This window comes from Lolium perenne, chromosome 7, assembly GCF_019359855.2.
Source record: "Lolium perenne isolate Kyuss_39 chromosome 7, Kyuss_2.0, whole genome shotgun sequence".
NCBI classification, from domain to species: Eukaryota; Viridiplantae; Streptophyta; class Magnoliopsida; order Poales; family Poaceae; genus Lolium; species Lolium perenne.
The window spans coordinates 138,752,612-138,768,358 of record NC_067250.2 but is presented as its reverse complement, the minus strand read 5'-3'; the positions used below and the strand labels follow the sequence as shown (position 1 = coordinate 138,768,358).

The 15,747-nt window shown below is 43.6% G+C and overlaps 1 protein-coding gene across 1 annotated transcript; it reads right to left on the bottom strand.

The window, feature by feature from the left end:
• Positions 1-7,731: 7,731 nt before the first annotated feature.
• LOC127324163 (uncharacterized protein At1g66480) lies at positions 7,732-12,763 on the bottom strand. The gene is made up of 2 exons (XM_051352169.2): positions 11,926-12,763; positions 7,732-8,228 (listed from the first exon to the last, which is right to left on the bottom strand). The coding sequence occupies exons 1-2, from the start codon at positions 12,553-12,555 to the stop codon at positions 8,181-8,183; spliced, it is 678 nt and encodes a 225-aa protein (XP_051208129.1). The 5' UTR covers positions 12,556-12,763; the 3' UTR covers positions 7,732-8,180.
• Positions 12,764-15,747: the final 2,984 nt, after the last annotated feature.

Here is a 15,747-nt window from a genome sequence, read left to right as displayed (position 1 = left end):
GGTTGAACAAGGTATAGAGTGATACCGAAGATCAAACCTCGGACAAGTAAAATATCGCGAGACAAAGGGAATTGGTATTATATGTAAATGGTTCATTCGATCACTAAAGTCATCGTTGAATATGTGGGAGCCATTATGGATCTCCAGATCCCGCTATTGGTTATTGGTCGGAGTGAGTACTCAACCATGTCCGCATAGTTCACGAACCGTAGGGTGACACACTTAAAGTTGGATGTTGAAATGGTAGTACTTGAATATGGTATGGAGTTCGAATATTTGTTCGGAGTCCCGGATGAGATCCCGAACATCACGAGGAGTTCCGGAATGGTCCGGAGAATAAGATTCATATATAGGATGTCATTTTATGTGAAATAAAATGTCGCGGAAGGTTCTATGGAAGGTTCTAGAAGGTTCTAGAAAAGTCCGGAAGAAACCACCAAGGAAGGTGGAGTCCACATGGGACTCCACCTCCATGGCCGGCCAGCCCTAGGTGGGGAGGAGTCCCAAGTGGACTCCCCTTAGGGGCCGGCCACCCCCCACATGGGAGGTGGAAATCCCACCTTTTGGTGGGAGTCCTAGTTGGGCTAGGTTTCCCCCTCTTATGGAAGGTTTTTGGTTCGGGTCTTATTCGAAGACTTGGACACCAACACTTGGGGAGCCACCTATATAATGAGGGGCCAAGGGAGGGGGCCGGCCACCCCAAGACCACAAGCTGGCCGCCCCCCTTGAAGTGGCCGGCCACCCCTCCCAAACCCTAGCCGCCCCCTCTCCTCCATATCTCCCGCGTAGCTTAGCGAAGCTCCGCCGGACTTCTTCACCGCCACCGACACCACGCCGTCGTGCTGTCGGATTCAAGAGGAGCTACTACTTCCGCTGCCCGCTGGAACGGGAGGTGGACGTCGTCTTCATCAACAACCGAACGTGTGACCAAGTACGGAGGTGCTGCCCGTTCGTGGCGCCGGAACCGATCGTGATCAAGATCTTCTACGCGCTTTTGCAAGCGGCAAGTGATCGTCTACCGCAGCAACAAGAGCCTCATCTTGTAGGCTTTGGAATCTCTTCAAGGGTGAGACTCGATACCCCCTCGTTGCTACCGTCTTCTAGATTGCATCTTGGCTTGGATTGCGTGTTCGCCGTAGGAAATTTTTTGTTTTCTATGCAACGTTATCCTACACCATAAAGCTGCGAATCAGCGAGGGAGCCACGCCGGATTTGGGTCCGTTGGGTCTTCGTCTTCTCTCCTTCTGGTGGTTGCTCCGGCGGCGCGAAAGGTGCGAGGCGAGCGACGGGGAAGGACACAAGGATGCCCATGTACCTTTTTGTTAAATTTTTTCTTTGGGGGTCCTTTGTGTAAATTGTGGAGACAGTTGGGCTTCCAGCTTCTTTTGGATGTGTGCGTATGTGTTCTTGTACGACTACGCTGATTATATGAACCATTTATTGCCCTCAAAAAAAAAGTAAGACGTTTTTTAAGTCTTTCTTCAACGATTTTCCATTCAACCAACGTGAGTCTCCGATAATGGATCGGAACACCAAGATAGCTGATTGAAAAAGAACCAAGCCCACATTCGAATAATTAGGTGTATAGGTTGGCGTCATCTTTGGCCTCGCCAAAACAAAACAATTCACTTTTATGGAAATTAATCTTAAGACTTGACAACTGCTCGAATGCTGAAAAGATTAGTTTCAGATTTGTGCCTTTTCCAAATCATGATCCACAAAAAGAATTGTATCGTCAGCATATTAAAGAATAGATAAGCTCCCATTAACCAAATGGGGAACTACACCTTCAATTTGGTCATCGATCTAGCAAGCTTAATTATAATTGCAAGCATATCCGCAAAAATAATAAAAAGCATTGAAGATAGTGGATCGTCTTGCCTCAACCCTTTTTTTGTCTAAAAATATTTACCAATGTCATCGTTGACCTTAATGGCAACACTTTCACCAAAAACAAAGTTATTGAAAAAATGGGGACAATTTCACTTCCCGACCTCTGCACCAACTAAGGATGCACACAGATAAATTGCATGAGTACTAGATCCAGCCTAGACCTCAAGTATAAATAGGAACATTAATTTACGTCCGTAAAGATTTGAACTTAGATGTTGTATTTGTACATCCACTCAGTTGAGCAAGTCACCTATTTTAGTGGTCAAAATTTAAGTTTAGTAAATACAACAGTAGTGTTTTGAGAGGCAAAACTGAAAGATACTTCTGAGCTTATACTGCATAGGCTTGATGTCCTGGAGGGTATTTTCTTTACAGCTTTTAACATCATAGGCTGAACCGGCGAGCCCAGATGAAACAAAGCAGCGTCTGATAAACTGGGAAACTTACGTTTGCTTTAGGGGCGTGCCTCTTGTGCTGCAATGTTACTAATGCTAAAAGAACTACGTAATAAAGAACAAATCGTACGAACAACTATTTTTTTCTTTCAAAATCATTGTATGTCTTTTTTGTTAACATTGACGCGAAATATTTACAAGAGTCCGAATTGAAAAGACGAATACTACTCTCAGCATCTCCTGCCGGCTATTTCACCTGCCGCCGTAGCTCAGTGCCCTTTCAGAGTTCAGAAGCGTGAATGCTTTTGAACGTTTGAGCATTCTGCTTCCTTCCGTCCACAGAAGGATGTCTCAACTTTGTCTAAATTTACATGTATCTACACACTAAAACACGTCTAGATAAATGCATATTTTGATAAAGTTAAGACATCTTTTGTGGACGGAGAGAGTACCTTCTTTCTGCGACTTCATTCTTCTTTTAGCAAGCCTTCATCCTTCTAAATTATGCCACACATAAGATGGCGCGGGCCTTCCAAGTTGGGCCCAAAGATTGGACCAGGTGTTTTAGTTTATACATGAAATGGGCCTTTTTCAGAGAAATGGCCAGAGGCCCAGCTTTATAGAAAGCTAAAAGGATTGGCTGAGAGACCAGCTACAAGCCCACGAAGAACGGCAATGGTTCTACTGCTCACCTAGCCTAACCTGGTACTGCTCGAAAAAAAAAAAACCTAGCCTAGCCTGGAACTGCTAAAAAAAAAACCTAGCCTAGCCTGGCTAGAATAACCTTGCCATCGAGAGCGATTGATTTCTTTTTTGACGCTATGAGCGAGTGAAATTGGCTCTCCCGTGTCTGAACCGTTATCATTGCCCATCGAGGCCCCTAGCTACCTTGCCCCTCCAAAGCTACATTTTTTTCTGCTGTGTCAAACATTTAGATTAGCCCAGCGAGGCTACGTGGGGAACAGCCCAGGCTACAAAGTAACAGCGATTATACGTTTTTAGTCGTCCGATCTGAGCATCCAACTGTATACATCTTCTGATGTCCGGCTGCGCCTTTGGTTAATATGGTTAATTCGGTTCGGTAAATACGGGTTTTCAGTAAATACAGTTTTAATACTTCGGTAAATACGATTTCGTATAAAAATACGGTTCGGTTTCGGTAATAACCATATTAATTCGGTTCGGTTTCGGTAATAACCAAATTAACCAAAGTTGACGCGAATTTTTGAATAACACCTATTTTTTATGGATATATATTTTGTTTCTATTTTTTTAAGTCCAAACTGATTATGTTACCGGAGATAGAAATGATAAATAATGAAAATACGGCCAAATTTAAAAAAACATTGCATATTACAGATTTGAAATAATTGAAAATACGGCCAAATTTAAAAAACATTGCATAATACAGATTTGAAATAATGAGAATGTGGCCAAAAAAAAAAAATGATGCACGTTACATACTTGAAATAAGGAAAAAATGTGGCAAAAATGAAAAAAAATGATGCACAATCCGTACTTGAACTCACGACCTATCAAGCATTTATGTTAAATAGAACATGCAAACAACCACGCTATGCTGCCTCACTTGTCAATTATGCACCTGTGAACAAATATAAACGTTTTATGTGAATTAGGGATGGCCCGTAAAGTGAAATTCGTTGTTGGCTAGGCTGCTCGGTTTTCTTCGGTTAACTGTGGTTTTTTCGGTTTTTAACCGAATTAACCGAGTTGGGTATGGTTAGCACTTTCACTAACTTAAACCTAACCATAAAGCCATAAAAACTGAAATCTGATTTCGGTTAGGTTTTTTTCGGTTCGATTTTCGGTTTCAGTTCGGTTATGTGCAGTCGGATTCTGATGTAAACGAATCAGATTAGATTTTGCTATTTTCATATCTTTTATCATATTTTCGTAGCGGATTTGGATCGGAGCGAATAATGGTCAGATACAGATTTATATGCGGATTATATCGGATTACGGATATGAAGCAGATGGTTCAGAAAAATATACAAATAAAATAAAAAAATACATTTATTTAATGTAAAATATGTAAGCAAAAAAGGCATTTAACATTACACTATAGATAACACTATAGATAAACTTGCACACTTGTTCATATAACAAAAAAAGTTATGTGCTGGTAGAAAAGATAGTTGGGTCAATGAACTAACTATGTTGTCTAGACATTTAGGGTAGGATTACTCTATCGGATTATCCTTTTTGAGAATCTCAAATAATCCGCAAAAAATGTCGGATAATTTATATCCGTTGGATATTATCGATACCATATCCACTACCTATTTATCGGGTATCCTCTTGACAAATATCTACATCCGCATTCATACCCGGCGAATTTCTAAAGGTGAATACCATATCTAAAAAATGGACGCAGATTCGGAGTGAAAATTATCCGTACCATTTACACCCCTACTCACCGTTTTACCCTGTTCGATCGCTCCATATATAGGCCAGTTTTCATGGCTAGGCTGCGACTCCCGGCATGGAGTTACGCCGAACCTTGTTAGTTGGGCCCTGGAACGCTCCAATAAGCCTAGCTGTTTGGCCTTTTCTAACTTTCTTCTTCGAGTTTCCTTTTTTTCCATTTGTCTCTTAGACCGCCGCAAGCCCGCGACGGCTCCTATCCCCCGGGAATGTGTGCACGACCCCCTGTCCGCCAATCCCTATCTCCCGCCTAGCTGCGGGGCAGATTAACGCCCGCACGCATGCGGGAGGAAACGGGCCGCAGCCCATTTTTGTTCTATTTTTTTTCTTTAGTTCTTTTTCTGATTTTGGTGGTTTTCCTTTTTCTTCGGTTCTTTTACTCATTATGTCGGTTTTCGCTTTTTTCTGTTTTTCCTTTTCAGCTTTTTTTCTTTTTATGTTTTGAGTATTTTTCAAATTCAAGCAAATTTTATCGAGCATTTTTAAATTCAAGCTAATTCTAAATTTGAGCATTTTTAAAATTTGAGCAAATTCGAAATTCGAGCAAATTTTTAATTCGAGCAAATTTCTAATTCAAGCAACTTCCAATTCTGTGCAAATTTTAAAATTTGAATGTTTTTGTAATCTGAAATTTTTTGGATTTGATTTTTTTTCAAAATCCCAATTTGTTTAAATTTAAAATTTGAATTTGCTCAAAATCAAAATTTGTTTAGAATAGAAAACTGGTTGAGAAATTGTCATAGCTGGTCCTGGACGGGAGGCTGCAGCCCAGCACGCACGCTTGTGTTCAGTTGGTGTATAATGAGAAAAACTATTGTTTTTTCTTATGGTCGAGGGAATAAATTACTGGGCCACCCCATTCGGGGTTTTGTTCAGGCCTGCTCGCTCCCGCTAATGAGCGGGAGATAGAGGGGAGCGCCTACTCTCCGCTCAAAGCCTACTCTCCGCCTTGAGCGGGAAGCAGCGTTCGCTCCACCTGAAGAGGTTCTCCGTGGGCCACTTCAAACCTGGGCCCAATAAAAGATACTGCTTCTCCCTTTTCTTTCCTTTCAGTTTAGATCTTTACAAATGTTCTAATTTTAAAAATGTTCAAATCTAAAAAAGTTCAAAATAATAAAATTGAATTAAAAATGTGAAGATTAAAAAATATTTGAACTAAAAAAGTTCGAATCTCAAAAAGTTCAAAATTTAAAAATGTCCATAAAAAATGTTCGAATTTTAAAAGTGTTCGAATAAAGAATGTTCAAATTAAAAAAATGTTCGAATCTGAAAAGGTTTGAATCTCAAAAAGTTCGAAATTCAAAAATGTTCAAATATAAAAAATGTTCAGATCTAAAAAAGTTCGAACTTCGAAAAAGTTCGAATTTTGAAAAAAACTTTAAAATTATTTTTTACATTAAAAAATAATTGAAAGAAAAAACAAGAAAATAATTAAAAAAGAAAAAAAGAAAAAACCGGCTGGAAAACCGAAGCCAAAAGAACCCCAATAATCCTAGACGTACGGATTTCTTGGTTACGGAAACCACTACGGACTGACGTGGAACGAATTGATTGGTTCAGTTTGGTTTCCTTGCTTAAAAATCGGAATCAACCACCCTGCCTGTTGTGCATGTGATGAGTCCGTAAGTAATTTCCGTGAAAAACTGTCCGTATGTGTAGCATTGCTCAAAGAACCCAGATTAACTTGAAGGAAACACAGCGAATAAGTCGGGAACGAAAAGAAAACCCGCTTACCTGCGCGTGAGCGAAGACTTCATGGGCCATGCCCATCCAGCAAAGGGGAAAAGTATTAAAGGTATGAAATCGAGAGTGAAAGTGGCCACTAACACTGCTACTCAGACTTCCTGACACAATTATCCATGATTTTGAGCCGCAACATGTACGTACTGGTTGAAAATGAGTGACCTGTGCTGGTCCTATTATGGTGTTTGCTGGCAGACTGGCAGCAAGCCTCATTTGGACTCTCTCAAAATTTGGATCACAACAACATGGCCGTTATTTCTAAGCTTGAAATTAATCGAGAGAAGTTTTGATTTAAGTATACATTTGTGTCATGGTATCATAGTGGCATGAAGAAATAATATCAGTTTGTTGGAAGTTACCAATTCATCACTTGCTAATGGGATTTTTTATTTCAAAAATCCATTCTTAGTTTTGACATTTTCATTGGAAAAAGAGATACCATAAGCTGCTTATCTCATGCTTCAATCAATCTACAAAGACTAAGATCGACTGATCTATTTTTGTTTTCATTGGTATTTGTGCTAACATTATTGGTATTTGTGCTAAAAAATTACCATGCAGATAGTATAAGTTAACAAAAGAATAGTTCATACCCAAGGTATATGAGCTTTATGAGGAAATTAACATTTTTTCTAGAACAAAACAACACTGCATCCCATGATTTTGTTCGTAATATTTTCTTGTTTTGTGGAATTTATTTTGTGGGTATATGGATTGTATTTCAAGAAAATTAATGGTTATCTGTCTCATATTGTATTTGAATATATCCTTAACTATCTTAACATGTGAGTTTAACAGAGGTGGATTTTTCGAATTACAGCCTTGTTGTTTTGGCTTAACATGAAAGGGGTTATTATATCTAACACATGGCAAACATGGGCAAGTTTGGCTGTCAATATGGATCACGGTTGGTTCGGTTTTTGATTAAGTTGATGCTTCCAAGGTCCAACAATCACCAGAAACCGTTGAAGTGGAAAATATATTGAAACATCAGCGGTTTGTGCATTTGAGTTGCAAGTTGGGTTGCAACTGAGATTTTTTTTCCGGTTAAAACTGAGGTTGCAACTACAAAAATGCCTCCGAGCCATTATATTTGCTTTCTGATTCATGCCAATGGTGATTTGTAACTGAGATTCGATAACGTTATTGTACTTTTTTTTTTCCGATATGGGAGCATAGCCCCGGCCTCTACACCAATCGATAACGTTATTGTACTGAGAACGAACTTCGTTCTCAAATAGACTAAGCCCCAAAAAGACCCTAATAAAGATGATTGCATGTATCAAGCGATGATGAACACGAGGTTGCTTCCTCGAAAGAAAAGCTTTACCTAGGAACATAATCCATATGAATGCTGCAAGGTGGGTGCTCAGGTGAAAAGAGGGCAACGAACCCCCCCAAAAAAATAGTAAGATTCGCACTGAACAACAAATATGTACAATGAGAAGACACACCAAAGCCACAACCCTGAGGTGTTGCAGCAAGCAACTGGAGGTCAGGGAGTCAGGAAGCCCTTCTTGATTTCACATGCAGCTTCTCGTTTTCCCAGCCAACAACCTGCGTGCACGTAAAAAAATTCTCTTACGGCCGCCGAGAGAACACATCTATTCATGATGGTGTTGTTCTTCAGATACTCCTGCGGCAGTGATCAGAGACGGGCCGCAAAACTGTGACAATCGAGCTCGGGTGATCTCGACGTACGACTCAGAACCAGATGATTTCGTCCGGCACGGCCTCGAACCTCGCCTTCTTCTGAAAAAGGAAGTCAGGAAAACAAATCAGCACACCTTCTGAAAAAGGAAGTCAGGAAAACAAATCAGCACACCTTCTGAAAAAGGAAGTCAGGAAAACAAATCAGCACACCAAGTGTTCAGAAAGATTCATACACGAGGTAGTTGGTTCAGTTGGACAGAGCATCATGCCATTATCTCTAGGTAAGATTTGCTGAACAGGAACGGCCGGTACGATTTGCTGCTTCTGCAATCACAAAGTGTTGAGTACTATTTGACTTTATAGATTTGCTTTCTGCTCATGGCTTTGTGGTCGCGGCAGCTTTTGAGGTTTTGCTTGAAACAGAAGCTACCTCTCCATCGTGAATCTATGATTGTCCGGCCAGACCAACAATCGCATGCGTTGATTTTTGTTGCAACGAAAAGATGAACAGTTCATGCTTGTTCCATTCACTTAAATATCTGGTTAGCTAGTCGAATCAAATGGTTCCTAATTCTCAAAACGTTTCTAGTACATCTGAAGTTCTGAACATGTGGGAACACTAGCCAGCCGGTGCATAGATGTGTAAGGCAATTGCCCATGGGCAATCTAATGTTGCGTCGCAACAGGAAAAAGTAATGTGATGTCCCACGAAAACCGAACTGATTTCGGGTCACATCTTAGACATCAAGACAATGCAAGAGTGATATGGGAATCTTGAAATACTGCACCATATATGTCTATATATGGAAGAATAGAGACATTTCCCCTGTTACTAAATATAATACGTTTTGACAGTTTAATTTGGGCTGCCAAGGGGCGAGGGAGTAGATGCGATGGTGGTATGTCAACTCTTGTGAAGCATATGACATCGATCCAAGACTTGTCGGCCCTATATTCGGTCGATCGCAGCATGAAAATTATAGCAAGTGCACTGTTTTATACTTGGACGCGATGCTAGCTGTATGTACCCATGAACCATGAATGCCACCGAAGCTTCTGCGTACAAGCTAGCTAGTGGATCAAGTCCACGCTTGCAATAAAACCTATCTTTAGGAAATCAGCACGAGCCAATGCCTCGATCGGTTCACGCAGGTACGGTGGTTGGCTTAGTTTATCATCTGGCTTACAAGTAGTTTGCTTAGTTCCGCACATTTCAGTATCTAACCACGTGCTTCGCACGTACGCTAGAACTTACTTGCTGATGTTACCTCGTTAAAGTCTCCTCTTGCTCTCGAGAAGCCGTATAATAATCAGTTAATCACACATGCCTAATGGTCAACACCCAATCTCGGAATGGCCTCAGCTTTGCCGAATGCGCTCACCGGCGGACAAGAGAAATGGAACACAAACCATTCTCCTCCTATCGGCTATGGCGTGAACGAAATAGGTGGATTTTCTAAAATGAGGAGCTAACTTTTGAAGGTCTGGTCATGTGTATTCGAGACAAGGATTTGGGTATCGGTAAGAAAAATCTCGGTAGGGGGCAGGATTTCCGTAACCATGGTTACTGCATATAACCAGTCAAATACTGGACAAGATTCTCAAACAAAATTTGAATTTCTAACTCAATAGTGTCTAACTATTTTGAATATAATGTTTGGAGGAAACGAAAGCGAAAGTTCCTGTCAAATGGGTTGGGGCATGGTTGCTTAGCGGAGGGGAAACACATATGGTTTAGGTTTGACTAACCGACCAGCCTAAATTGAAACCAAATTGTATTTGGGTCATGAGATTTTTTGCCCCGCAAATTCATTTACCGGAAGGGTGGGAATTCCGATTATCAGCCGGTAACCACGTATTTCACTTGCTAACCAAATCCCTGATTCGCGATGAAGTGGCCCTATATGGAACATGGCTAGAGCGAAGATCCCCTTTGTTCGGGTTAAGTTATATCTGGTTTTTTTCCTCTTGTTTTTCTTCTAGGATGACTTGGACTTTGTCTTGTTTTTCTACCCTCTTTTCCGTTATGTAAAAAAAATCTTATATCCAATCTATGAATGTAGGAGCTATCCTGCTATCAATAAAAAAAACAACTTCAAAAGTTGTTCTTGGTACACAAAAAACAGAAAAAACAAAATAAAGCTATCAAACTATGCACCTATGGACCAAAACACCACCTCCTACTTGTGAAACATTCAAACATGTACAAAGCCTAGGACATGGACATGCAGGAGGCAGAAAGACCTTCACACATAGTAACCGAATCAAGTCCAAGAAGATCCACGGTACCACTATGTGTAGGTACTCAAAACGACGATCGATTTAAGGCTTTCAAAGCCGACAACACGGATGCTACACCGGCCAACACGACCGATAGGCGAACCACTCGCTCACCTGCGCTTCAATGGCCAACACCCTGAAACGGACCCCCATTATTTGCTCCTCTTGAATTTGAGATTGTTGGGGATGACCGACCATGTCACAGAGCAAATACTACTCCTGCTAACCAACCGATCCTGACCCATGATACCCGTGTCCCCCCTCGTCACATGCATATGATGCATGGCCACATCACCCAAACTGTTCTTGGCTAGCAGCCTACGACGCGTTGCCTCTTCTCGTTTTCTTTGTCAACAATTGGCTTGCACTTTAGTAGTGGAACGGAAAGCTACCGCACGTCCGATCAATCTCCACTTTGCACCGCCCGTTACCCAACCATGCACGTGGAGCACTACTCGACTTCCCGATCAACAAGTTGGATATGGGTTGGAGAAGTCAACGGATCATGCACATGCATGGCAGGAATCGGGATGACACTTTCATCCAGCATAGTGCTGGTAGCTAACTGATTTGGCATCGTCTTTCTCGTTGGAGGCGCCATCGAGGTTCCCCTCCCCCTACCATTCCCCTGTTTCTCGGGTGAAAACAATAGCATTCCCCTGTTTCTCGGGTGAAAACCATATCCACCTTGAAATGGGCGGTGGTTACGCCTCGGTGTGGTGTCCTTCTTGAAGGTGCTGCTTTGGGTAAAGGGGAGGCGATGTATTTGTGTATGTCCAGTAGTTCGATAGCGGCTCGATCCATTAGCGGCATCCTCCTACGGTTCTCTGGTGATGGTTCCATACCCTATGTTTGCCGATTTTCCTTTTTATGCACAAGATCATTACGTCAGACATGGTGAGCGCTCGTGACCGGTGGTGGTGTTGTTCTGGTGGTGAGCTTGGCCGGTCTTGGTGGTCCTGCTTTGTCTCGCCTTCTTGGCATCAATGTTTTCAGTTCCCGTTTAAGCTCTAGGGGGAGCGACACCGACCGACGGTGTGGCGCCCTTCGAATCAGGGCGAGAGAGAAATGGCTCTCTTCGGCTTCGAAGATGGATCGTGACATTTTGCTTCTGAAGTAAATGCGGGCTGGATTCTCTTCGACGACGAGTTCCACTCCATGGTTGCTCTCGTTCGCCTCTTGTGTGTGGCTTCACTGCATTCAAGCCTTGTGTGTGTCTGGTGTTTTCTTAGTTTGCTTGTGTGTGTTGTTATCTTGTAATCTGATCACTCAGGATCTTGTGTGCTTTGCCGTTCATGGCTTTAGTAATTGAGAGTTCTGAGCACTTTGTCCCTTGAGTTTAAAATTCGGCATGACCACTAACAAACAAAACTGAAACTAGCTGCTCGATACGATCGACAGTCCCAACTGATTTTCTATGCGCGATATGCATGATTAATGGCATCGTTGAACGAATCTTGCGATGCGTGGTAGGGAAACAGAGCAAATAATCGCGGGAAAAGAGTTCTTTGAGTACCTCTTTCTTGCCGCCGGCAGTAGCGTGCTTCTTGTCCGAGGAGGCGAGCGCCGGCATCGGCAGGGGAAGCGGCACCAAGGGCGTGGCCGGCGCGGAGCAGTGGTCCCTGGCGACGCATAGCTGCATGATCCTCTCGGCGGCTTGGGCGGCGTCGCCGCGGCTCTCCTCTAAGAGCCGCGCCACGTCGGCCTTGGGCAGCCGCATCCGTAGCCGCACCGCGCCGTCTGCCGCGGCCTCCACGGAGGAGCACCGGGGAGACGCCGCCATCATCGCGGCGGCCACGTCGGAGGCCGACCGGCGCGTCGACGACGACAGCATGAGCTTCTCGAGCCGCTCCCCGGCGCCGCCCACGTGGAGGAGCGGGCCCGACCACGTCCTGCGCGGCGCGCGGGCCAGCCGGGGCAGCGCCACCAGGAAGTAGAGCCGCCCGGGCTTGAGCGGCGCGTCGTCGTCCAGCGGGCGCGCCCGCACCCCGAGCCGCCGCACGTCCTCCGACTCCAGCAGCTGGTGGCCCGGGTGGTCGCGCAGCGCCGCGGCGGCCGCCGCCGGCGGGCGGTACTTGTACGTCGTCCCGTCCACCGTCATCACCCGCGCCGTCCGCCGCCGCCTCCCGCCGATGGCGTTGCCCATGATCAACTCGATCGTCCCCGGGCACACTTGTGTACCTAAAGCTGTGAGTTTTGATTCTTCTTTCTCGATGGAGCTACCGAGAATACATAGTTTGCACGTAGCTAGGAGGAGGATAGGAACCGAGATTGATAAGCGTGAGGTCAGGACTGAGGAGGCAGCTAGCGCCTAGCGGAGAGGAAATATAAAGGGTGCGTGCATGTGAATTATGTGATGTGAGCAAATCAAATCAAATGGCTTCGGAAATTATGGGCCTGTTAGTGCGACATGTTGGTACGTGGGTGCGTCCAAATCATTGCGTTCGCGATCCGTGAGCAGTACAGGTCGCTCCACTGGACACGAACATCATTGGTAATGGAAGATTCAGCACCACCAGTATTATCAGCAAGGGCCAATCCGGCCATGTGCCATGGCCGGCCTTATCGGACAAGTGTTTGTGCTATGTTTTGCTGTATCCCAACTCTCAATCGTGCAAGCTGTGCTACCTTATTTTGCAAAAACTAGGCGACCATTTCTGAAAATTAGTAGGTGCATCCTGGACAAACGGTCTCCTATTGCTCACAAACATCGGTTAAAAAAACCTCCGTCTCATAAAGGATTCATTAGATTTATAATACTTCCTCCTAAAAAAGTTTCACAAACTTTTCTAGATACGGATAAATCTATAGCTAAAATATGTCTATATACCTCCGTATCTAGACAAAGTTGTGAACTTTTTTTACGAACGGAGGGAGTAGTATAAAATTGGATGTATCTAGACATTTTTTACCGAAGAAAACGTCCGATCTACTAACCATCATCAATAACAAGGTTCAAAGAACATCAAAAGTAACACAAATTATAAACACGTCTTTGGACCATCTAGCGAAGAGTATGAGCATTAGAGCGAGTGAAGGCACGCCGCCGTCCTCGTCCCTCCATCACCGGAGTCGGGCATAACCAATGATGAGAATCGTAGATGAAAGAGCCAAACTTGTAACCACACCGACGAACATGAAGACTGGCTAGATTTCGGGAGATCCGCCGGACACAAAACTCCATGCGCCCTCCACCGGCGCTAGTCACACCACCAAAGCGAGGATAGTGAGGGGAGCGCCTTATTTTGCCATCAAGATGTAGCTGCCGCCTCATCATCCCGAAGAAGACAATAAAACACAACCTAAAAATAGAACGGGAAACCTCCCGCCGGCGAGAGGCCGTGGTCTGCTACACCTCCAAGGCCCTAAGGCCACCAGAGGCAAAGCAAGCCGCCTGCATCACCGGTGAGGGATGAAACCCTAGATGGATTTCACGGATCGCGTCTCTCCTTGAGTCGTACGCTACGTATCGGTTCGGTGATGTTCCGGGTCACTATTAATAGGTTACATATATTGATACAAGCATGACACTAGCAAGAGTTAATGTAGCAAGTGGAGGAAGTATTGATTGCAACAAGCTCTTGCCAAATGTGGCCAGGTATAACCAAAGCCACAAGTTCACTATTGGTCTCAAAGTTCTAGCATTGACATCGTCTTGCCTTGGATCTTGAAAATCTGAATAATGGTAAAAATGTGGGTGTTCAAAAATGATGGTGTTCGCATCACACCTCGAGGAGTGCAACCAAACCTTGACACTTATACTGCCATATCAGCTACCCGCTTGCAAGGTTAGATTGAGAGTAGAGAAGCATGACATATTTTGGAATTATTCAACGTATATGCGGACAAATCGGTTTCAGACAGTTCACCACCTCTTGAAGTGCAGACAATGCTCCAACGGCACACAATACTCTTTGGTGAGCCTCACTCTCTCCCACCACATCGCAGGTATGTCCACATTCTTCTTCTTCCTAGTACCAAACTAGTGGATGTGAAGCCATATCATTATGCTCCTTACTAGAAGATTGAGATAAAGGAACATGTGATAGAAATGCTCACTAGAGGTGTTACTCAGGAAACACAAGTTCATTTGCATTGCTAGTGTTGTTACTGAGCAAGAAGGATGGCACTTGACGTTCTTGCGTTGAGTCCCGAGCTTTGAACAACATCAAACTCAATTCTAAATACACAATGCTAGTTCTTGATGAGTTGCTCAACGAGCTAGCAGGATCCTAGTGGTTCACAAAACTTGACATGTGATCTGGTTATCATCAAATATGACTTGTTCCTGGGGAGGAACACAAGCTAGCCTTCAAAACAAATCAAGACTATTTAAATTCAATCTCATGCCTTTTGGACTTACCGATGCGCCATGAACATTCCAATCAGCTACGAATTCAACATTCTCCCACCTGATTAGATCTTTATGGATGATATTGATACGCGTTCAGCACGCGTCCGTTGGGAACCCCAAGAGGAAGGTGTGATGCGTACAGCGGCAAGTTTTCCCTCAGTATGAAACCAAGGTTTATCGAACCAGTAGGAGCCAAGAAGCACGTTGAAGGTTGATGGCGGCGGGATGTAGTGCGGCGCAACACCAGAGATTCCGGCGCCAACGTGGAACCTGCACAACACAACCAAAGTACTTTGCCCCAACGAAACAGCGAGGTTGTCAATCTCACCGGCTTGCTGTAACAAAGGATTAGATGTATAGTATGGATGATGATTGTTTGCAGAAAACAGTAAAACAAGATGTGCGGTAGATTGTATTTCAGTATAGAGAATTGGACTGGGGTCCACAGTTCACTAGAGGTGTCTCTCCCATAAGATAAACAGCATGTTGGGTGAACAAATTACAGTTGGGCAATTGACAAATAAAGAGGGCATGACCATGCACATACATATTATGATGAGTATTGTGAGATTTAATTGGGCATTACGACAAAGTACATAGACCGCTATCCAGCATGCATCTATGCCTAAAAAGTCCACCTTCAGGTTATCATCCGAACCCCCTCCAGTATTAAGTTGCTAACAACAGACAATTGCATTAAGTATTGCGCGTAATGTAATCAATAACTACATCCTTAGACATAGCATCAATGTTTTATCCCTAGTGGCAACAGCACATCCATAATCTTAGAGATTTCTGTCACTTCCCCAGATTCACGGAGACATGAACCCACTATCGAGCATAAATACTCCCTCTTGGAGTTACAAGCATCTACTTGGCCAGAGCATCTACTAGTAACGGAGAGCATGCAAGATCATAAACAACACATAGACATAACTTTGATAATCAACATAACAAGTATTCTCTATTCATCGGATCCCAACA